At 35.8% G+C, this 24046-nt stretch overlaps 3 protein-coding genes across 8 annotated transcripts in view; 1 reads left to right on the top strand and 2 right to left on the bottom strand.

Moving 5' to 3' along the window:
• LOC108881498 (6-phosphofructo-2-kinase/fructose-2,6-bisphosphatase 4) overlaps positions 1-9209 on the top strand; it is a 60574-nt gene extending 51365 nt beyond the window's left edge. For 4 of the 6 annotated variants that reach the window (XM_051074794.1, XM_018673542.2, XM_018673543.2 and 1 more), the window contains 2 exons: positions 5599-5663; positions 8246-9209. In XM_051074794.1, the coding sequence (XP_050930751.1) occupies positions 5599-5663; positions 8246-8305 (125 nt within the window). In that variant the 3' untranslated portion in view covers positions 8306-9209. Of the gene's footprint in view, positions 1-5598; positions 5664-5864; positions 6960-8245 lie in introns of those variants that run through there. The other 2 variants (XM_018673540.2, XM_018673541.2) reach the window with 2 other exon arrangements.
• A 980-nt stretch (positions 9210-10189) lies between these two features.
• On the bottom strand, positions 10190-13518 carry arpc4 (actin related protein 2/3 complex, subunit 4). The gene is made up of 6 exons (XM_018673547.2): positions 13385-13518; positions 11969-12087; positions 11750-11861; positions 11537-11632; positions 10948-11118; positions 10190-10711 (listed from the first exon to the last, which is right to left on the bottom strand). Exons 1-6 carry the CDS (start codon positions 13385-13387, stop codon positions 10706-10708), a joined length of 507 nt encoding a protein of 168 aa, XP_018529063.1. The 5' UTR covers positions 13388-13518; the 3' UTR covers positions 10190-10705.
• Positions 13519-14706: 1188 nt separating this feature from the next.
• LOC108881496 (ras-related protein rab7) lies at positions 14707-23721 on the bottom strand. Its single transcript, XM_018673537.2, has 6 exons — positions 23357-23721; positions 18762-18824; positions 17232-17358; positions 16806-17024; positions 16268-16396; positions 14707-16117 (listed from the first exon to the last, which is right to left on the bottom strand). Exons 2-6 carry the CDS (start codon positions 18812-18814, stop codon positions 16022-16024), a joined length of 624 nt encoding a protein of 207 aa, XP_018529053.1. The 5' UTR covers positions 18815-18824; positions 23357-23721; the 3' UTR covers positions 14707-16021.
• Between the last annotated feature and the right edge of the window lie 325 nt (positions 23722-24046).

Raw genomic sequence — 24046 nt, 5'->3', positions numbered from 1 at the left:
TCAAAAATGCGTCAAAAAATGTCATAGTATAGTATGGTCAAAAATCACCAAAAAATGTCATAGTATAGTATGGTCAAAAATCACCAAAAAATGTCATAGTATAGTATGGTCAAAAATCACCAAAAAATGTCATAGTATAGTATGGCGTCAAAAATCACCAAAAATGTCATAGTATATCCAAAAAATGTCATAGTATAGTATGTCAAAAATGGTCCAAAAATGTCATAGTATAGTAAAAAAAAAAATGTCATAGTATAGTATCAAAAATCACCAAAAAATGTCATAGTATAGTATGGCGTCAAAAATGGTCCAAAAATGTCATAGTATAGTATGGCAAAAAATGTCATAGTATAGTATGATGGTCAAAAAAATAGTATAGTATGGCCTCAAAAAATGGTCAAAAAATGTCATAGTATAGTATGGCGTCAAAAATCACCAAAAATGTCATAGTATAGTAAAAAATGTCATAGTATAGTATGGGTCAAAAAATGTCATAGTATAGTAAAAAATGGTCCAAAAATGTCATAGTATAGTATCAAAAATGGTCAAAAATGTCATAGTATAGTATGGTCAAAATGGTCAAAAAAATGTCATAGTATAGTATGGCGTCAAAAATCACCAAAAAATGTCATAGTATAGTAAAAAATGGTCCAAAAAAGTATAGTAGTAGTAAAAAAATAGTATAGTATCTCAAAAATCAAAAAAATGTCATAGGTCAAAAATCACCAAAAAATGTCATAGTATAGTATGGTCAAAAATGGTCCAAAAATGTCATAGTATAGTATGGTCAAAAATCAAAAAAAAAAATGTCATAGGTACATCAAAAATCACCAAAAAATGTCATAGTATAGTATGGCCTCAAAAATGGTCAAAAAATGTCATAGTATAGTATGGCGTAAAAATGTCATATATAGTATGGCAAAAAATCACAAAAATGGTCAAAAAATGTCATAGTATAGTATGGCGTCAAAAAATCACAAAAAATGTCATAGTATAGTATTCAAAAATCAAAAAATGTCATAGTATAGTATTCAAAAAATCAAAAAAATGTCATAGTATAGTATCAAAAATCACCAAAAAATGTCATAGTATAGTATGGCCTCAAAAATGGTCCAAAAATGTCATAGTATAGTATGGCTCAAAAATCACCAAAAAATGTCATAGTATAGTATCAAAAATCACCAAAAAATGTCATAGTATAGTATGGCGTCAAAAATGGTCAAAAAATGTCATAGTATAGTATTCAAAAATCACCAAAAAATGTCATAGTATAGTATCAAAAATGGTCAAAAATGTCATAGTATAGTATGGTCAAAAATCACCAAAAAAAAAAAATGTCATAGTATAGTATGGCGTCAAAAAATCCAAAAAATGTCATAGTATAGTATGTCAAAAATCACCAAAAAAAAAATGTCATAGTATAGTATGCGTCAAAAATCACCAAAAAATGTCATAGTATAGTATGGCGTCAAAAATGGTCCAAAAATGTCATAGTATATATGGTCAAAAAACACCAAAAAATGTCATAGTATAGTAAAAAAATCATAGTAAGTATGGGTCAAAAATCAAAAAATGTCATAGTATAGTATGGCCAAAAATCACCAAAAAATGTCATAGTATAGTAAAAAAAAAAATGTCATAGTATAGTATGGCTCAAAAATCACCAAAAAAAAATGTCATAGGTATGGTCAAAAATCACCAAAAAATGTCATAGTATAGTATCAAAAAATGTCATAGTATAGTTCAAAAAAAAAAATGTCCGTCAAAAAAAAAATCATCAAAAATGGTCAAAAATGTCATAGTATAGTATGGCGTCAAAAATCACCAAAAAATGTCATAGTATAGTATGGCGTCAAAAAATGGTGTCATAGTATAGTATTCAAAAATCAAAAATGTCATAGGTATGTCATGGGAATGTCATAGTATAGTATCAAAAATCACCAAAAAATGTCATAGTATAGTATGGTCAAAAAAAAAATGTCATAGTATAGTATGGTCAAAAAAAAAAATGTCATAGTATGGTCAAAAATCACCAAAAAATGTCAGTAAAAATGTCAAAAAATGTCATAGTATAGTATGGGTCAAAAATCACCAAAAAATGTCATAGTATAGTATGGCAAAATCACCAAAAATGTCAAAAAATGTCATAGTATAGTATGGGTCAAAAATCACCAAAAAATGTCATAGTATAGTATGGTCAAAAATCAAAAAAATGTCAAAAATGTCATAGTATAGTATGTCAAAAATCAAAAAATGTCATAAGTATGGTCAAAAATCACCAAAAAATGTCATAGTATAGTATGGTCAAAAATGGTCAAAAAAATGTCATAGTATAGTATGGTCAAAAATCAAAAAAAAAAATGTCATAGTATAGTAGTCAAAAATGGTCAAAAATGTCATAGTATAGTATGGCCTCAAAAATCACCAAAAAATGTCAAAAATGTCATAGTATAGTATGGCATCAAAAATCACCAAAAAATGTCATAGTATAGTATGTCAAAAAAAAAATGTCATAGTATAGTATGGCATCAAAAATCACCAAAAAATGTCATAGTATAGTATGGTCAAAAATCAAAAATCAAAAATGTCATAGTATAGTATGGGTCAAAAATCACCAAAAAATGTCATAGTATAGTATGTCAAAAATCAAAAATGTCATAGTATAGTATGGCCTCAAAAATGGTCCAAAAATGTCATAGTATAGTATGGTCAAAATCACCAAAAACTCAAAAAATGTCATAGTATAGTATGGCTCAAAAATGGTCAAAAAATGTCATAGTATATATAGTATCAAAAAAAAATGGTCCAAAAATGTCATAGTATAGTATTCAAAAATCAAAAAGTCAAAAAAGTCATAGTATAGTATGGCGTCAAAAATCACCAAAAATGTCATAGTATAGTATGGCCTCAAAAATCACCAAAAAATGTCATAGTATAGTATGGCATCAAAAAAAAAAAATGTCATAGTATAGTATGGCGTCAAAAATCACCAAAAAATGTCATAGTATAGTACAAAAATGGTCAAAAAATGTCATAGTATAGTATTCGTCAAAAAAATAGTAAAAAAAAAAATGTCATAGTATAGTATGGGGTCATAGTATAGTATGGAAAATCAAAAAATGTCATAGTATAGTATGGGTCAAAAATCCAAAAATGTCATAGTATAGTATGGTCAAAAATCACCAAAAAATGTCATCAAAAATGGTCCAAAAATGTCATAGTATAGTATGGCAAAAAATGTCATGTAAAAAATGTCATAGTATAGTATGGAAATGTCATAGTATAGTATGGTCAAAAAAAAAATGTCAATAGTACAAAAAATGTCATAGTATAGTATGGTCAAAAATCACCAAAAATGTCAAAAAATGTCATAGTATAGTATCAAAAAATCACCAAAAAATGTCATAGTATATGGGTCAAAAATCACCAAAAAATGTCATAGTATAGTATGGTCAAAAAAAAAAATGTCATAGTATAGTATGGCGTCAAAAATGGTCAACCATAAATGTCAAAATGTCATAGGTATAGGTATGGCGTTCAAAAAATGGTCCAAAAATGTCATAGTATAGTATGGCCGTCAAAAATGTCAACGTCAAATAGTATGCTCAATAATGGTATATGTCATAGTATAGTATGCTAGCCTCAAAAATCACCAAAAAATGTCATAGTATAGTATGGCCTGAAAAATGGTCCAAAAATGTCATAGTATAGTATGGTCAATCCAAAAATTCATCAAGTAAATGGTCAAAAAATTCATAGTATAGTATGGCGTCAAAAATGCACAAAAATGTCATAGTATAGTAGGCCCAAAAATCAAAAAATGTCATAGTATAGTATGGCGTCAAAAATGTCATAGTATAGTATGGCCTCAAAAATGGTCCCAAAAATGTCATAGTATAGTATGGCCGTCAAAAAATGGTCCAAAAATGTCATAGTATAGTATGGCGTCAAAAATGCCCAAAAATGTCATAGTATAGTATGGCCTCAAAAATGGTCCAAAAATGTCATAGTATAGTATGGCCTCAAAAAATCAAAACGTCAAAAATGGGTCCAAAAAATGTCATAGTATAGTATGGCGTCAAAAATGGTCAAAAAATGTCATAGTATAGTATGGCGTCAAAAAGGTCCAAAAAATGTCATAGTATAGTATGGCCTCAAAATGGTCAAAAAATGTCATAGTATAGTATGGCCGTCAAAAATGGTCAAAAAATGTCATAGTATCAAAAATGGTCAAAAATCAAAATGTCATGGCGTCAAAAAATGTCCAAAAATGTCATAGTATAGTATGGCAAAAAATGTCATAGTATAGTATGGCGTCAAAAATGGTCCAAAAATGTCATAGTATGGGTCAAAAATCACCAAAAAATGTCATAGTATAGTATGGCCTCAAAAAAAAAATAGTATAGTATGGCCAAAAAATCAAAAAATGTCATAGTATCAAAAATGGTCAAAAATGTCAAAAAATGTATAGTATGGCCGTCAAAAATGGTCCAAAAATGTCATAGTATAGTATGGGTCAAAAATCCAAAAAAATGTCATAGTATAGTATGGCGTCAAAAAAATGGTCAAAAAATGTCATAGTATAGTATGTCAAAAATCAAAAAAATGTCCGTCAAAAATCACCAAAAAATGTCATAGTATATATGGCGTCAAAAATGTCCAAAAATCATAGTATAGTAGTCAAAAATCCAAAAAATGTCATAGTATAGTATGGGTCAAAAATGGTCAAAAAATGTCATAGTATAGTATGGGTCATAGCGCGTCAAAACCAAAAATGTCATAGTATAGTATGGCGTCAAAAATCACCAAAAAATGTCATATAGTATGGCTCAAAAATCACCAAAAATCAAAAAATGTCATAGTATAGTATGGCGTCAAAAAATCACCAAAAAAATGTCATAGTATAGTATGGTCAAAAAATGTCATAGTATAGTATCAAAAATCACCAAAAAATGTCATAGTATAGTATGGGTCAAAAATCACCAAAAAATGTCAAAAAATGTCATAGTATAGTATGGCCTCAAAAATGGTCCAAAAAATGTCATAGTATAGTATGGCCTCAAAAATCACCAAAAAAAAAATGTCATAGTATAGTATGGCGTCAAAAATGGTCCAAAAATGTCATAGTATAGTATGGCGTCAAAAATCACCAAAAATGGTCAAAAAATGTCATAGTATGTATGGCGTCAAAAATGGTCAAAAATGGTCAAAAAATGTCATAGCAGTGGTCAGAAGCCTGCACATCTTGGCTTACGTAAACTCTGTGGATTGTGGACTCTTCCAGTTTTTGTTCTGTGGTTGTAGGCGTAGACCTACCTTTCAACACTCGTGATGATCAGCAAATACCAGAGTAAAAAAAAAAAACAGAGTAACATAGGTCCAGTGGACTCCTGACTCAAGAAAGTTATCTCTCACACCTGCTACATTATTGTGAGTTTGTTCACCAGTCTCTGAGCTTTCTGACTTCACCACTTATAATAATCTAGTTTGATGTAATCTTGCAAACCTTAGTCATAAATATTCAGCAAAATCAACCTTAATGATTTATTTACTCTGGATCTAATTAGTTATGATTTTTGTTTGCTTGCTTTTACTTAGGCTGTAAAGTGGAATCTGTCTATTTAGGCGTGGACGCTGTGAACACACACAGAGACAGACCAGAGGTACGTATCCCAGGCTGCACACAGAAATGTTTGTCAGCAGAAGATGTGGACATCATGAATCCACATAAGGGGTGATTCATCTCACTGCATTTTCAAGACAAGCTCATTTGTGACATACAATTCAGTCAGGAGAGTGTAGAGGCCATGTGAGGCACATTATGTCTTCCACACTATATTATCTGTGTCTCCTTCCTGAAACAGGCCTAGCAGTGAGCGCTGACCCGTCACTTTCTTCTTACTGCACAGAGAATGTAAATATGTTCAGTCTCCGTCCACCAGTGACCCACGATGGCGACCAAGACAGCTGTGACATCACTTACATTGACACTTCTACCTCCATCCTGACCCCTTCTCTGATTTCATTTTTATCTCTCAGTGGGAGCAGACATGGACGACATCATGCCGTTTTTTTTTTTTTTTCTTGTTTGTTGGTTTCTCAGCTTTGTAGGAACTGGAGTCCCATTTTCAGGATCACTCAGCTGTGGGGACAAATAACTGGTTCCCTTAAAGATAAACCACTGAAATTTAGAGCTAAGACTAAATTAAGGTTATGATTGGGTTTAAAGAAATTAATGAAAATCATTGTAGTGTCCTTATTAGTGTGTGTTTGTGAGAATGCTATATCTACCTTTGTGAGGACCTGTTTGACTTTAAGACTTAAGGAGCATTGTGAGGGCATTTTGGCTGCTCCTCACTACTTTTAGAGACTGAAGGTTCAGACTTGGTTTTAATGTTCAGGGTAGGTTAGGGGTAGGACTGGGGTCAAACATTTAGTCATTGGGTTAAGAGCTAAGCAATGCATTATGTCAGTTAGGGTCCTCACAAGTGTAGAAATGCAGGGTTAGGGGTTAACTGTGTGTGTGGTGGAACAAATACTATAAGAGCAAAACAATAAGCACATTTCATTAAAGTTGTTTTTAAATCTGTCACCATCTATAATTAAACATTATGCTTTTTTTAAAAATAATGAATATTACTCCAATTGTGTTTTGTATTAACATGAAGATCATTTCAATGTATGCTATATAACTAGCTGTTTTTATACTTACATGTAGAAGAGACAAATGTGACAAACGCATTTAACCTCAGCGTTTATTTTTGCTGCAAATGAAACAACGCACAATTTAATTTTCATTACATTATTCTTGTTTTAAGCTAAACTTTGTCAACACTTGTTTCCTGTTTAAATGTGAAGGGTAATCTGCACTGCCTTCTAAAATCTTGATGTACACCATTTACAATGAAATCATCAGTGATAGTGTTAACCTGGTTGTTGGATAAAACATGCTTAACCTATTTAATCAAATGTAACTTTTTTCCATGTTTTTGTGTTTGTCAAATTTTACTTATTGTAAATATAAATGTCTAAAATTGGGAAAAAAGCACTTTCTCCTGTTACTTTTTTCTGGTGAGAACATCAGTGATTGGCTGTTTTGTAAAGATGCATTGCACTCAGATAATAAGTGTACACAGTCACATTCAGCACATATCAGTAGGAGTTTGAGTAGCACACTGAATAATTTGTCTCAGTAAAGCTTTAAAGGATAGGTTTGCAAGTTTTCCATATGAATGTTAGCCCAAAATGTATAAGAATAGAACTTGTGGGTGCGAGTAAAATATTTTTAAAGCAACAGACAACTTTTAAAACAACCATTTTTAAACTTAGGTTATTGGAGACATTGTCATGGTTTAATCCTTTTAAACCACAGAACCATCTAACTGATAAATTGTGAACAGAACATTTTCAAGTCTCTTGAAACAGCAGTTACATGCCCATATGAGCCATGGAATAGTTTCTGTCTGTGGAAACACAGAGAGAATTTAGTTTTAAAAAAGGGTTAGGGTTAGGGTTAGGTTAGAGGAAGGGTATACTCTAAGGTGTCAGTAATGTACTGGCTACATGCTCTCCTCTTAGCTGTTTCTTTGTTTTCAGCACTGGCCTAGAGCAGGAGGAGACGCAAAAGAAAAAGATATAGAAGAGAAGCCAGCTCCTTGATTAGGGTTAGGGTTCTCTTCTCAAAGTGTGTTAGGAAGGGATCTGTGAAAGGATAATATGAACAAGGAGCATGATTACCTCAGGCCAAGACAGGTTTTAAATTTAGAATTAATTAAAATGGTAAATCTGGTAAAGGGGTTAGGGTTAGTTAGGGTTAAGTTAGAAGTTGTAGCCATTCTTAGTAGCCATATATGTGGGTCTGTGCACATTCCTTCTAACCTAACCCTAACCCTATAGTTATTTGTTATTTAGGTGATTCTGTGGTTTAAAAGGACTCTGAACCATAACTGCCTTTTGATCTGTAATCTGTAATCAAAAGTTTTGTTCTATGACTAAAAACTATTACCTGAAAAGCATCTTAGTCACCCTCACAATTTCCATTCATATACTGCAGTATTTTCACTGTAGACACACAAGAAAGAGTATCAGAATTACATAGAAAAGCATGAATATATCCTCATAATTTTACTATTAATTTCCGCTCATGAAAATATATAAAGGGACTGCTCAAAAGTCAATTTGTTAAATGTCAGATAAGCAATGTGGGACTGTAACTGAGTCCTCTCCTCTCTTATCACTGTTTCAGAATGTGAATGTGCAGCGCAGCACAGAAGACGCTCTACAGACAGTCCCAGCACACTTCTAACATCCTGCACTTCCTGTAACAGCTGAGACCTTGTCCAACTTTCTGTTAGGACCACTGAAGAGCATTATGGGAAATGGTGCTGTTAAACTGCCCAACATGGCAGTTTCTTTAACTGATCTTAAGAAATAAGTATCTTCCCAGACTCTATAAAGCACTTTCACTGAATATAATCCATTTTATACGTTTGTTGTGAACTGCACTGTTACTGTAGCTCCAAAACGCCAATATTTTTGATATGTGGGTTACTGTTGCAATTGTAATATTCCCTTAACTTTAACCATATTTTTCCATGATTATATTTAATATCTACTGTATATTGTGCACTGTGTATACTGCCATGTGCTTCTTGTGTCTGTGAAGAAGTTTTTCTTCATAACCCCCAAAAAATGTGAGGAGACTGTAGCTACTTCATTTAAAATGCTCTTGATCAAAGTCCTTACTCCCTGACTATTGTGAAACATACTCTGTACATACTCTGAGTAAACAAAGATTTCAGATCATTCAGAACATTCCAGAGGTGAAGATAAAATTCTTACACCACAGAGACCCAATAAATGCAAATGTAAATGCAACCAACACGTTAATCTATGATCTTAAGTATGACACTTAAAAAAGCACTGTATGGCTGATGAATGACTTAATCATTCAAGTGGATATCTTGTTTTATTTGGGTGTATAAAATACGGTACTGTGCAAACTGTACACGCATGTTTGTTTGATGTAAGTTTTGTGTGGAAATCCACATGTATTGTACGGTATGTCAATTTCTGAGAACTCTGGGCAATTTCTATAATATTATGAATTTGATATTGTATATAACTATACTGAAAATATCATTCCAAATGCCTTGTTTGTCTTGAGCTGTCAAAATCCTCAATAAACCTTCAATGTTTTGGGGAAATAAGGGGCTTCTGTTTTTTATTGTTTCTTATTCTTACACAACATTTCACAAAATACAAATTTAACAAAACACTACTTTTCAGATAAGTAATCAGTAAAGGTGGGGACAACACTTCTTGTTTGTGATTTGCATAGGATGTCAGGTAGACCAAGAAATCATGAGAAGCTTTTACTGAGTACCAAAAGTTGTTGTTAATCAGGAAAATGAAAGAAGCTGACTGAAAAATGCCTCCAACCTTCACCTGTGGTTGGGATGAGAGTCAGATGATGAATGAGTATGCAGTGACCTCTTTGCAGAAGATGAATCTTATGTGGCTATGTTTATGTGAATAAGTATTTCCTTAGGCTATTTTGAAAAGCTACTGAGTTTTTTCTCTGATGTGTTGGAGTTCATATTCCCTGTAACTGATCAACAGCTCAGAGAAATTGCTGTTAAGCAACAGATTAAATAGCTTAGGCCATTAGAGAGAGGATAGAGAGGCAATAAATTCTTCCATTCCAAGACCAAATGCAAACAGAACTTCTGCAAAATGTCTGAATATTATTTTTTTTAAAAAGAAAGTGAAAGAGAAACTGCTCACTGCATTTCTGTCTAAAGGTGAAAGATGGTGCATTTAAATGAACCAAAAACAGGGCAGTAATGATTACAATCTCTGCATAACTGAATGATTATGATATTACAATTAGCTATTTTTTGACAGCTTCTAAACATTTGGTACTCGATAAAAGCTTCTAATGATTTCTGATTGATTTGAGCAACTGCGGCGATGCAAACCTTACGCACTTTGTGAGCCTATGATAGCACTTCCCCATCCTTTACATAATCTGGAATGTTGCTGTGTTTTGTGAAATGCTTGTAGTGTTTCCTGAGATGTTTTGTTTTCTGAAATGTTATGAAATGTGTTTTTTGTGAAATGTGTTTTTGATTCACAATTTCATAAAACCGCAATAGATCTTTAAATAAATCCACTAATCACTAAAATGCAAAGTATAATGTGTTTTTATTTATCTTTACTGCCAGCAAGTATATTTATTCTAATTTCCATCTACAACAGGGTCTACTCTGTACTAAAACAAGAAATGTGTAACGATTGATTGCCTTTGTGATTTAAGGTCTGTTGTAACAAAACATAGCAAAATGAAATTTATGTGCATATTTTATATATATATATATATATTAAAAAAAAAAAACTATCTGAGAAACCTCCATATTACCCTGTGCTCATTAATACTGATTACAAATATCTTTTTTAAGGACCTGCCCTGACTTCTAAAGGCAGAAATTAATGTCAGGTGTGAATAATCATTATGTACAAACATCAATATTTTTGAGCACAGGGGACATTTTAAGGTTAAAGGGCAAGACCCCATTGGCCAGTACATCTTTACTGTACATTTCTTAACTTCTCCTGGCTGATGTTGTTCTGCCTCGTTTCTGCCCTGTGTTGTGAATGCTCCACAGTGATGGCCAAGATTGCAAAAGGAATGTAATCCTCTCTCTCAGAACTGCAAGAGTAAAACAAAAACAAGGTCTAAGCTACAAAAAATCTAAACACACGAAGAAGAAATATATTATAGATGTTATAGTTATAATGTAACCATAACAACCATACAAATATTAAAAACTTGTTTTGGCAATGAAGAGTGAACTGAACACAAACCGCAACAATATAAAGCTCTGTCACCCTGATATAATACTAATTTCGCGAATAACAAAATGGAGATAGAAAACCACAACTTACATTTTTGAGAAACTCTTCAGCGACAATACGAGCCCTGGCGTTGACAGACAGCTTCATTTCACTGATTTCTTTGTCAATTTCCTCCATGAAATGAATGACAAAGTCCACCAGTTTATGTTTGTACATCTGCTCTGTGTGGAAGTTGGTGATGAGAAAACTGATGTCATAGCCCTGCAAAAAAAAAAAAGAAAAAAAGAAAAAGACAAGATGAGTATTAAAGATCCCGTCACATGTACCTTTTAGATGAAATATCAACCATCATTTACTTTCACTGGTATTTTAAAAATAACAACACACTTTTTGTTCTGCTACCTCCACTAAGTGAAATATTTAAAGCGCATTCAGGAGCTCTAATCATTCCAGCATAACTCCTGCCTATCTTTACCTCAGCCCTGACTACATTAACTAGACTGAATTCTGGGGGTTTTTAAGATTGATCATAGTTCATATAACAAACTTTTTTTCAGATTTGTTTCACTGTTCCTTATACAGGACAACTAATTATGTATCAGGAAATTTTGAGCAAATTGTATATATACAGTATACTTGAGAAGCTTGTAAATGTAGCTGACCAATTTTCAATGCTCACCTCAACTGGTTTCCTCCTGAGGATGAAGAAGTTCTCTGCCCTCATCATCATGAAGCGCATGAATTTATGGCACAGAATCTTCTCAATCTCATCAGCCTGCAGCAGCAGATTCAGGCAAACAGATGTTAGGGTTGCAGATACAGTTCTAATCTTTACATTTTATCATTTTAATCTCCACTTAGTGTGTAATCATCTTTTTTGAGCCTGACTGACCTGCTTGACAGCGATGCTGACTCTGACGGAGTTGATAGAGCCTTCGATCAGAACTTTCTCCTTGTCGTTACGGCTGATGATCACAGGCTGCAGAAGCAGTTCTTTACTACTCCTGGAGGTAGGCAGAAACGCACAACAATTAATTTTGGTTTTGATTAAACCCTTGTTTGTTTTTAATCACTCAGAAGTGGCACTCAAAGCCGACGATGATGAACTCACCGCACTTCCACCTCTGGCTTGTTGTGTCTCTCCACCACTTGCGAGGAGAAATTCTCCAGACAGAGGGCGGCCTGCAGAGTGGCACGCACTGCATTGAGATAGGGGCGCAAGGTTGCAGTCTGAGGAAGGAAAGCAAGAGAGAGTAGAATCATGTCACACAGGGTTTCACTAAACAGGTTATAAATGTGTAACTTTACTCAAATAATCGCACAAGTTGTAACAGCATGTCTTTAGCTGACTCATGAAAGACAATTTTATATGTATTTTCTTGTCATGTCAAGTAATGCACAATTATAACATCTGTTGTCAATGTCCCAGAAATTCTATACAATGAAAATAAAATGAACATATATGTGCCATCTTTGAAGAGATAAACTTCCACTCCCCAGGATGAGATTTCTAATCTGCACAGACTACACTTAAATGTGTAGATGTTTGCTTGAGACATAAATGAGCTTACAGTAGATTTATGCAAAAAGACTATATGTGACACCATTGCACCATTGCATTCTGAAACTGAGACCAAAACCATGATACAAACGTCCACAATCTCATAGGGGAAGACAGAACTGTAACCTCTGAATCTTTTCAGACATTTGACAGAAAGGAGGACATATTGGAGTGTCAGTGTATGGAAGATTAAAAGTTTGAAGATGAGAAAAAGCTGCCATACTGTTAGTCCACCACAGAGCATTGAGAAAAAACATGCTCACAATTCTTTAACGATTAAATGTAGGGATCCTAAATGTTGCGTGTTTATATACAAGATTTAAAGATCTAAAAACTGATACTGATACTGGCCTCTCAAAGCCAGGTATGTCCAGGCTATTTCAGACGAGATGTTGTGCAGTGGATCTTACCCCCTAACCTCACTGTATGCATCAGTGGCACTGTACAACATACTGACGGTAATACTGGGAATACTGACGGTATCTTGATAAATGAATCATGATTTAGCAGTGAGAATTTTGTTAATGCTGAGGAAGCAGCTCCAGAGAGGCTAACACAACATGAAAGGGTCAATCAGCATCATCAGCTCAGCTGGTACCAGCAGCTGCAGCAGCAGTCAGAGTTCACCAGTATCTTTCCTTGTCCATCATTATGGTTAACATTCTACGTTACCTGGCAACAAGTGCCACGACCAGGCTAGCACTATTCTATCGGTCCTATGACGCCACAGAATTCTATATTCTCCGCTGTTTCCTCTTAGCTAGGAAACCGAGCAGCTAACGTTAGCCTGTAAGCTAACTACCTGCTTAGCTAGTTCAAATGAAACCCATGGAAAAAACGAGCTGCGCTTCCTTACACGCACACAGTGTTGGTCGAGCTGTGGTAGCAGCTCAATATCGACATGGTTTGATGTGATAACGATTAAAATAAGTCGGTTTATCAGCACATATCTCTAATTTCTCTTACCATTTCTCTGTATCAGGAGAGGCGGCTAAAGGCGGAAGCAGCTACACTTGTCAGAGTTTTTTTTTCCGTGAACATACCGGAATTCCGTTCTGCCTCCGAGCTGCTGTTGCTGTGGCAGGGTTATTAAGCTAACGAATAAAACACAAACATTACAATAAATGTCACAAAAAATACCATCTACATTTCTTGTCATTGGGGTATAATGAAAAAAAAAACAAAGAACAATCCCTGTAGTTGCCTCAACGCAGAATAAAAAGATCATAGGATAGAAAACATGCGGAACCTACCTGTATAAATATTTGTTTAACGGGGTACTTCTGTTTCTGTACTTGTCCAAAATGAAGGGAATAATTCTTCATCACAACCAAAATGACATGGGCTTTTTGAAACACTCGTGTAAAGAGATAACACAGTAAATAAACTGATATAAATTAGTTCTGAGTTTGTTTGCTTCCTCTCTCTTTTTCTCTACAGGTCTGGCTGTGTTCACACCTGATTATGTTTTTAAGCCAGGTCCAGAATAGCAGGTTCAGTGAAGGGAAAAGCAAAGTGTCTGTACACTGGGTGACAGCTATGAACTGTATTTGCTTGAATAGGCATGGGAATAGACTTTTAGACCATTTGTCATTGCAGGAAAAACACAGGTAGAACTAAATATCATGAATAGTGGTTCTGTTCAGTCATTCACCTAAATGGAATGCAGCCATCGTTAGTCACTAATTACATCTGTGGTTTTCCTGCTATGACATGTCAAAATGTGACAAGGTCTACATATTCCTAGAGACCTTAAATATTTTGTAGCATTTTAGAATGATTTAGATAGTAGTGTCCCGACCATGTTTTTTTTTTTTTTTTTTTTTTTGAACTGAGCACATTATGACATGTCACAGTAGAAACAGCATACATATAAATGATAAAATTAATGATGGCTAAATTGCATTTAGCTGCTTTGGTTTCAGAGTCCTGGTTTTGTGCACGGCTGCGTCTCTGTTACACTTAAATGTGAAAAAGACATTGTTAATTTGTCCACACTGGCAAGGCAAAATGTCTGTTGTGAAAAAGGGGTATGTCAGGATGCATGGCTGATTTAAGAAGTGGTGACTCCTGAGGAGAGGTAAATAAGTGGAAAAATCCTGATGAATGATGATGATTTACCAGACATTTCAAACACTGCAGCTCATCCAAGCGTCACAATTCTCATGTTTCAAAAAAATAACTATACTGTACATTATGCAAGTGAGGAGGAGTCTAGATGCATTGAGAAAATGCAAAAAATTAACCAAATAATACAGAAATCGAAACACATAATGCTAAACCATTAATATATTCAAGAGTTTTATTATTTGACATCCCAATTTTCTTTGACAACATCATTGGCATTGCAGTGATTTTTTTCTATAAGGAGGAGTAATACCCGGGCAAAAAGTTGGATCTTTTCTTTAAATGGAAAGAGAGAACATCCATTTCAGTTCAATCCATCAGCCTTTTACCTTTACTGTCTATACACCGTAATACACAATCCGTTAAAAATATTAAGTACTTAGCCAACCTGAGCTACAAGCAGATAGAGAGAGAACAGCAATAACAAAGACATGACAGAAGACAGGTGTATGCTGTGTTGGTGACACATATTGTAATTCCATAGCGTTGAAACATGTCTGATGAAGGACGTAACACATACAGCAGTAATAGTAGCAGTACAAGTAATGTTACATAAAAGGCAAATATTAATATATCAAGAATTAATCCATGTTTTTACACTGTGACTGCGTTATCAGCTTTTACTTAATGTCTACATAGGAACATTTCTTCTGCATTGTGAGGCAGTTATAAACCCATTAACATACAACCTTGAAGGGAAAAGGCAATACAATCACCAAACTGTTTAACAGATTCTCAGGGTATATTTGACAGGGAAAACAAGTGAGAAGGTTTAATTTGAAGCTTACCAAAAGGTGTGTGGTAGCTGACGTTGTCCAAAATCAGTCATCCCGCTCTAACATTTAAAGGCAAAAACATAAAAAGAAAGTGCAACAAAAAAAACAAGTATGTGTTTCAGATTGGCTTGAAAAATAACATCAGCCAATTAAAATATATATATGTATATATATAGTTCAACTCGATTATTTCTTGACAGGCAACAGAAAGCAAACAGAAAACAGAAAGTGAGAATAAGATACTTGGGATGCTGACATTAGCCAACATCGTCTCACATTACAGAGCATCAGCCAATCCATCTAGAGTTCCCAATTGCACTCTTTGAACATGGCTCCATCTTGCCCCCTCAGTGTGAGAGTCAGGGGCCACAGTCAGACAAATGGGTGGGCAGGACAGGAGATCACTCACTATCAAGTCAGAGGGGGTGTCATTCTTCTCATGTGATCTTTGGGCACTGGATTTGTCAAGAGTATTTTTAAGAGAGTACGCTAGTGTATTAATTTGTGTGCTAAGTGTGGGGAGGAGGATACATCCATGTGCAGCGTACTTTGTGGGGGGGGTCGTGACGATGGAATGAACAGTGGTGTGATGGAGGAAGACCAGCAGGGAAAGTACTTTCCCTCGGAGCGAGGTGCAGGTGATGCAACCGGTGAGAGGGTGGTTCAGAAAGCCAAGAGAGAAGATGGTCCAAGTTGTCCTTTAGCAGCTGCAGCTTTCTGGTGAAGGTTTAGCTCTGTCGTTCCTATCCAGTTTTATTGGTTCTGGGAATTCATTATACAACTCGACCTCTGTCTCCTGTGAAGCAACAATATAGAGAAAATAATAAGTGTAGGAATACACGAAAGCAACAACCATCATTGTTGTGCAAAAACCAAACTGAAATTTGGCAATGACAGAGCACACATCACTCTGCTTCATTTTTCATGTCATGCAACTGTGACTCACCTGTTTGAGGGCGTTACGTGCAATTGTCTGGAATGCCTGTTCTACATTTATGGCTTCTTTGGCGCTGGTCTCAAAGTAGGGGATGTTGTTCTTACTCTGACACCAAGCCTGAGCCCTTTTGGTGGTTACCTGTGTGTATGAAGAGGAAGGAGATCATCAATATAGTGACCTTAAATTTGTAAAGATGTGCTCAAAGTGTCCAACAAAAAAACCCAAACTTTTTAATGAAGCCTGGAATATTACACTAGCATTTTTTTGTGTTTTTCATATTTAGTCAAATGGGATGATTATAGCTCATAACATAAGGTCTACAGTGTGTATAAAGATTACTTCGTAGTAAATGGGCCGAGTTCCAATGATGGTCCAAATAAATAACTATGTCAAATTTTTTTAAAGGCCATATCTTGAGCATCAAACAATCTCCCTTATTACCTTACATATGAAATATGAGCCTTGCACTTGCCACACAAAAATAACTCTTACATCAGTTTGAGCCCATGTACACTTGTACTTGTAGCATTAATGTACTCATACCAACCTGTCTATTCTCCAAGTCAATCTTGTTGCCGAGCACCACAAAGGGAAAGTTCTCAGGATCTCGAGGGCTGGCCTGGATCAGAAACTCATCCCTCCAGCTGTCGAGTGTCTTGAAGGTATTGGGTGCGGTCACATCAAACACCAGTACACAGCAGTCAGCCCCACGGTAGAATGCAACACCCAAAGACTGGAACCTCTCCTGGCCGGCCGTGTCCCAGATCTGAACAACCAAAACGAGACAAAACTTTGAGTAAATTGACAGGATTACAGAGGAGAGGAAAAAATACAAACATGAACAATTGCTACAATTGCTGCTGAGGATCTAGAAAAAAGGAAGTTCTAAATGACACTGTATTTTAAATGCAGCAATGAACACTTTCATTGCTCCTAATAGGATGTAAGCCTTCCAGTTATAACTGTGCCACACCTGCATTGTAACGAGCCGGTCGTCCACCATCACCTCCTTGGTCAGGAAGTCTGCTCCTATTGTAGCTTTGTACTGGTTACTAAACTTCTTGTTCACGTACTGGTTCATTAGGGAGGTCTTTCCAACACTGAGCAAGAAGAGAATAGACAACAGAATAACAGATACTGGGTATGAGAGCAAGTATGAAATAGGAAGTACTGAAATTACCTACATTCATTTAGAACTGTTTGATATAGGGATGTTATCAGGACCCTATTTACACTTTGTACCACTTCATGCATCTTGAGCAGATCAGACAGCAGTGTGATATCAAAAGAGCCAAATGCATCCAAAAAGTATTAGAGACGGATTAAAATCTGATTGCTCAAACCACCTCTCAAGTGTAAGTACATTAGTGAGCACTCTGTGGAGAAGTAGCCACTTACAGAGTCTTTACTCCTGCGATAAAGACAAGTGAAGTGACTTGGAAATTACAGTGAGATTAGCCATAATTATTCCTGTCACAGATAAAAGGGACAGGGACACTGGTAGGTTTGTCTCACTGGTGGTCCATTCATGCGTGTTACCTTGCCACCTCGCTTTTTGCTTCATCTAAATGTTCATAAAAGTGCATAAGTTATTCTTTTGGCAGCTTCAGGTACATTTCCACTACACACTGGGCTGGTGTAGTGTTGACCCTGATTTGCAGGTAGCAAGACAGATTTCTAATGTGGCTAACAAAAATGTGGGTAATTGTGTTAGGATTTTATATGAACATGAGATACTTGAAATGATAAGAGTAAATGGGGCAGAGTACTGTGATCAGATACTGTCTGGTATCTTGGTTATTGTAGTTTCATATCAAACTGTGGCTTTACGTTTCCTTTTCCTTGTCTGACCGCTGGCACTATAGTTTAATTTACAGTATTCAGTAGAGTATATAATAAAAATGTGATTTTCTGACTTTGTTTTAGACAAATGAACATAATGTTTCTAGCTGTTTGTCCATCATATTCATCAATATTCTTTTTTAACTGAGAAGTTATCTTCATAACCATAGTTAGAATATGGCAAATAATATAGGAAACAGCAACATACACGAGATAAGTATTTAAGAAATATTACACATTTCCAGTATCATCCAGCTCTAATATCTATAATCACAATGTTTATTTAAGTCTACAAAGTAATACTTGCATAGCTGGCTAAAACAATTACTTTTTATAGAGCAGCACTGAGCATGAAAATAATGGTAGTGATTAAGTTTTGTTGGGTCTGCTGATAAGAAGCCTAACGGTAGGGAGGGCTGCATTAGTAAAGAGCAGAGGTCTCACTCTGCCTGGAGACAGCTTATGGCAAAGTAATAACTCCTGCCAACAAGGAAGTAACTGTAATACAAGGCGATTTAAAAAGAGGATTAAACTCAATACTAAAATAATCGCTTGGCATTCAGGTTTTTTCCCTACCAGACTATTTTTGAACATAACTATTGGATGACTGGCTGTGCTGTGATGCAGGATTTGATATGAAATATGCTGTGTTGTGACTCACCCGGAATCGCCCAGGATGATGACTTTCAAGAGCACTTTCTTCCTGGATGTCATTTTTCCACAGCTGCAGAAAGACACACAGCATAATATTTACAGAGTTCAACATACAGAGGAGCTCGCAACAATGTCTTCCTTACTTAACTCATTGCAAATCGCAACCTAATCACCAGTTTTCTATTTTTTATTTCAGGGACAATAAAATCAATACAAAGGTAAATCTGTTTCTGTGTAGACAAAGCCATTGGAAAACATTAAACTATAAACTTGTGTGTAGAGTTTCAGGCCCACGGACCAATCAGGTTTGAATAGCATTCATTCCAGTCATGTGCTTTCTAAGCTGTTGGGCAAATCACGAGGAACACATCATTCTTTCTCTTTCCCTCTTACACACCACAGGAAGTCACCTCCTAGAGGACAGACTCCTTCTCCAAACCAAGTGACACACCCGACAAGTTCTGCTGACATTGCTGTCACTAAGCAGACAACTTACTACAGCATGTGTTGATCTCTGTTCACTATCAGACATAAAATAGGTCAACGATGTAAAGTGAACATTTACACCAGCATACACAACATGGGTTGGGAGACACTGTGCATGTATATTTATTTAAAGCCCTACTGTGTGTCTTCATATATACGTGCAATTGTATCACAAATCTGAAACTGTACTAAAGTAAGCACATTATGTAATGTCTTCAAATGTTATTATTAATAACTTACATTTCCAAGAATGAGATGTTTTCATGTGCAAAAACTGCTTCAATTCTGTTGTTCTCAACAAAGGAACATTACACATGTTCCTGTGTTTTGGCTCAGTCAATTAGAGATGCAGATTGTGACATTACTTTCAGCTTTCTACATTCTTCATTAGGAAATCTGTGTAGCAGTGAGCAGAGAAGTGCATAATTTCCTTGAGGTACTGTCAAAATTAAATAAAGCAAGACCTGAGATATTGCCAAACACATGACTGAATGAGCAAATCATGTACTGTCCTTCTTCATACTAATGTGATTAATTTTGAAGTTTAGAAAACACAGCTGGGGGATGCTTCATTCAACCACGTTTCCATAAAAATGAGGAAATAGACAGCGCAATTTCAGAAATGCCAGGAAGAAGCAATGAGATGGATTATTCTGCCATACGTGACATTAGGTCAACCACTGTGGGCTTAACAATGCTGGAATAAATCAAATGATTCAATAGGGTGCTGTCCTGATCACTCCTTTTTAGTCCCTCTGATTATTGATTATTTCACCTTTTATCTATTTACAGTACTCTTCTTTTGCCTTCCAAGATTCCATCATGGTTAAAAACAAAATGACTCCACTTTTCATTGAGGAAACTCACATTACAAAATGAGCTATCAGACAGTAAAATAAATAAAAATGTCTACGTTCCAGTCTAGAGGGATTATCTGTAGACCTTATCCAAAAACAAATAGGCCGAATAGACTAAAATAAACGCTGATTTCATACGAGGCTGCTTTATCTTTTGTCACACATTTCCCTTATCTGTGCCAAGTAAACACTTGAGCACACTGCTATTGACAAGAAGGAAAACTCAGAAAGTCAGCTGTGGGTGTGCATGCTGTCAGTGAGAGTGGAAGCAGTAGCAGGTGTCTGATGGGAATATGATTCAGTGTTTCCTCACAACGATGAAGATGATCTGAACTGTGACAAACTGCATACATGGTTATGTACTATTATTTTCATCACTGATTAATCTCTCTTCTTTCTTTGATTAATAAATGAACTTTTTTGTCTATAATATGTCAAAAAGCTGTGAAAAATGCCTGAGGTGACGTTTTTCAAATGTATGTAATTTTATGTCACTTGTATAATCAATTAATTGCTAATCGTACCTGCTCTAGGATCTACAATATATAGCATACAGAGAAAATATAGGAAGATGTATTTAATCATATTTAATTACAAATTCTGTAACTGGTTTTGGGAAAACAAATGCTGACTTATCAGTTTTTGGTGAGGGACAATAACCTGTTAAACAACAGTTTAACTGTAAAACTTAACCACTTCCCACCACCACGTCACGTTAAATCAACATACATCATGAACAAAGCACAAAAGACATTTCAGACATGCCAATCCACCACCCCAAACAGGTTTTTACCATTACCCGATTCAAGAACATAAAAAAACTACTCTGAATTGTTTTTACATTTTCAAGACACAAAGATGAAAACCCACAACTTCGATTCAATGGATACAGTGACTCATGATCTGTTTAAGTAAATCCAATGTCTGAAGCCCATAAAACACAAACACTGCAGTTCCCATCAGGAGCGGGTAAGTGCACTCAAGAGACTACCATACTGTGAAGCACAGAGTAGTTGACAGAAGCATGAACGACAGCACATCACTGAAGTCCAAGCATGCTCAGACCACAGTCACATGATTACACAACAAATTCAGCTAAGATCTTGAACCTTTGACAAACAGCAAAGCGTTAGTCATTGATTTCTAAATGTAGATTATGGTCTCTGACAGGAGGTTCAGTCTCAGATCAGATGGATGTCTCTCTCCCAATTGGCCACCTTAAAAGTAGTGTAAATTTAAATTATAATGGTAACACAGACAGTAAAACAACAGTTTAATTCTTTGTTGCAGTTGTCTTTAGCTATCAACTGTTTCTTTAAATTACCCAATAAAATCCTGAAAATTTTTACATTTCTAAGAAATGTTCCTTCACTTATGTTTTATCCACACGTTGTTCGTGGTCAGTGTCCCATCTATATTAGTTATTTAAGAATCAAAAAGGATGACTGGGCAAGTATCTGTATTAACAATAAATTAAGGATCGTAAAAATATCAATATTAGTTTTTTTATAGAGGAAACTGCCCATCACTGCACTAGCTAATATTAGAATCTAACTGCTCATGGATCATCATATTGAGAAATATGTGTTGACGTCACGTGTAAAAGCCCCAACACATCTTCCCCTCTGCCTATAAATTGCTGGCACAAATAGCTAGAATTTACAAATCACCTCTGATATGCATTATGCAGGCACACAAACAGACACAAACAAACTTGGGGACTAAATATAGATTTGAAAGGCTGAGTTCAGTTGTTTCTCAATGCTCCATCCATCTCTACACGTCATAAAGTCAGGCCATCGTCATGTTTCCTGGTTAACCAGTTCTCATGTAATAAACAGATGCTTTAGTGTCCCAAAGATATCAAACTGAGTCAAGCCAGTGAACCAATAACTTTAAAATAAAAACACATTAGAGCACCAACTACATGTAATATCATGTGCAGACAAATATTTCTAGAAGAGTAGGCTGTCAAAAGAAGCTTTATTTTTCCTTTCTATAGTTACACACAGTGTATTAAAATGGAAAGATAAATGTTTTTGACAAAAATGTTGCCTTCCATATGCACCCACACACAAATCTATATATTCAGCTGTAAACACTGAAGTGTCCCAGTGCAGCAGAACAAACTGGAAGGTACACTGTGGAACATAAAATATGACGCAACTGTGTATGCTACAAGGTTAACTGTGGAAAAAAGTCAGACATGTTAACAATGTCAGCATAAACATAAGTCGTACTGCGCAACTGTATTCAAAGAATCAAGCGATTCATGCCAGCTCATGGAATATGTGTTGAACTCAAATTACAGTTGATCCAAACTACCAGACAGGTACTTCAGAGCCAAACTTGAGTGTCACGTAACCTGAGACGAGCTGTTTGTGCTGGAGGAACGGTTGTCAACTATAATTAATCATTTAAAATAAAATCACAGAGCAGCAACATATCTCTGTTTATACCCTGTCTACATCTCATCTAAAGCAGCAAAAGGAAAAACAGGCGGTGTCAGGCAACATTTGTGCTAGAATTAGAAATACAGGACCTTAATGTTCGGATGGCAACAGATCTCTGGTCACATTTCGTCCTGGCAAGCTTGTTGGCACAAGTAATAGGCGTTGTAACCACATCATATCATTAACTCAAGTACCTTTGATCGAGCAGACAAAGTGAACGACGTGTACCTGCGTGACCCGTGAGTCACAAGCGAAACAAAAACTTCAATTTCAAACAGAAAAACACAACACAGGCCCTGTCTGCCTGCCAACACTGTGACAGGAACATGCAACATTTCTCTCATACAGCCTGTTGACAGAAGAGATATCCCCGATATTTGCCAACGTAAAGACATGTCACTAAAACCCACCTTTGAATATGACATAGCCAAAAACGGGTAGTTTGAGGTGATGGGCTGAGTGAGCCCCGCACCCCTCTTTCTCTGAGTACATGAACGCCAAAAAAAAACTTAAGTATTACGAGAAATCAATATTGTCACTGACAATTTTTAAAAAGGGGGGCATCTTTTAACGTCGCCTTTTCCGACCGGCTGACCGACCTCGTCTCCCCGGATCTCCTTCCTAGTTGGAGTGGACCCAGAGGAGCCACAGGCCGGCCTTGTTTTTGCCAACCAGCTTCTCGAAAAACACTGCACCACCATTAACGTTAGCTGTTGCAGCGTTAGCGTTAATAAGGACACTGAGCGCATGATGAGTGAGCACATATCACACACACAAAACAGACTGCTGTCGTCTCAAAAACTTACTTTCAGCTTGTACCACAGCGGAGCGGAGACTTGTTGACGGTACCGGACCAGACTGCGAGCTGTTATTGTTCGGGGCAGCTAGCGTCAGAGGCTAACTAGGCGTTACGTTAGCTAGCTAGCTAGCTCGCTGGCACTCAACTCGTTAGCTAGCGTTAATTTGGCAATGCCTCGTTTCAAATTCTTAGATAAACGAGATGTCCTTGGCGCAAACACTAACAAAACCCGTGTCGCAAACTGGCGTGGCAGATTATCCACAAATGGTATGTAAATTTGGCACTTTGTTAGAAGGCTTGCCTGCCAGCGAGCTATCTACCTGCTACCCCTGCTTCTCTCTTCCCCTTTCACTTCCTCCTCCAAAACAACGTCTGCGTCCCACGTCAGACGCAGCTAATTAATATTCCCAGCCCACCCATCATACTTTTCTATAATATTTATCATAGTCAGAGTATTCTGCATTGCCTCTGCGAGAATACTTACAGTTTTGGACCCCGAAAGGTTTATTATCAATATAACAGAGTGAATCGAGTGTTTAGAGACATACAACAAAAGTGCAAAATCTTTAGGCAGAAAAAGTAAAGCAAAGTTGCTTTCAAAAATAGTTGAATAGTTTTTATTTATCACTTAATGTCACTTAATGTCATACAAAGTGCAATAAACAGAAAAGAACTGAGTGAAATCATCATTTGGTGA

Source organism: Lates calcarifer, linkage group LG12 (assembly GCF_001640805.2).
Source record: "Lates calcarifer isolate ASB-BC8 linkage group LG12, TLL_Latcal_v3, whole genome shotgun sequence".
Lineage (NCBI taxonomy): Eukaryota > Metazoa > Chordata > Actinopteri > Centropomidae > Lates > Lates calcarifer.
Note: the sequence above shows the minus strand (reverse complement) of the source record. Positions and strands in the feature narration are given on the sequence as shown.

Coding starts and splice junctions, on each gene's coding strand:
- arpc4 (XM_018673547.2), bottom strand. Junction 11,633..11,749: donor TCAGCATCGCTGTCAAGCAG/GTCAGTCAGGCT, acceptor CTGCTGCTGCAG/GCTGATGAGATTGAGAAGAT. Junction 11,119..11,536: donor TCAGGAGGAAACCAGTTGAG/GTGAGCATTGAA, acceptor TTTTTTTTGCAG/GGCTATGACATCAGTTTTCT.
- LOC108881496 (XM_018673537.2), bottom strand. CDS start 18,814: ATGACATCCAGGAAGAAAGTGCTCTTGAAAGTCATCATCCTGGGCGAT. Junction 17,359..18,761: donor ATCATCCTGGGCGATTCCGG/GTGAGTCACAAC, acceptor CTTCTTGCTCAG/TGTTGGAAAGACCTCCCTAA. Junction 16,397..16,805: donor TTGACTTGGAGAATAGACAG/GTTGGTATGAGT, acceptor TCATACACACAG/GTAACCACCAAAAGGGCTCA.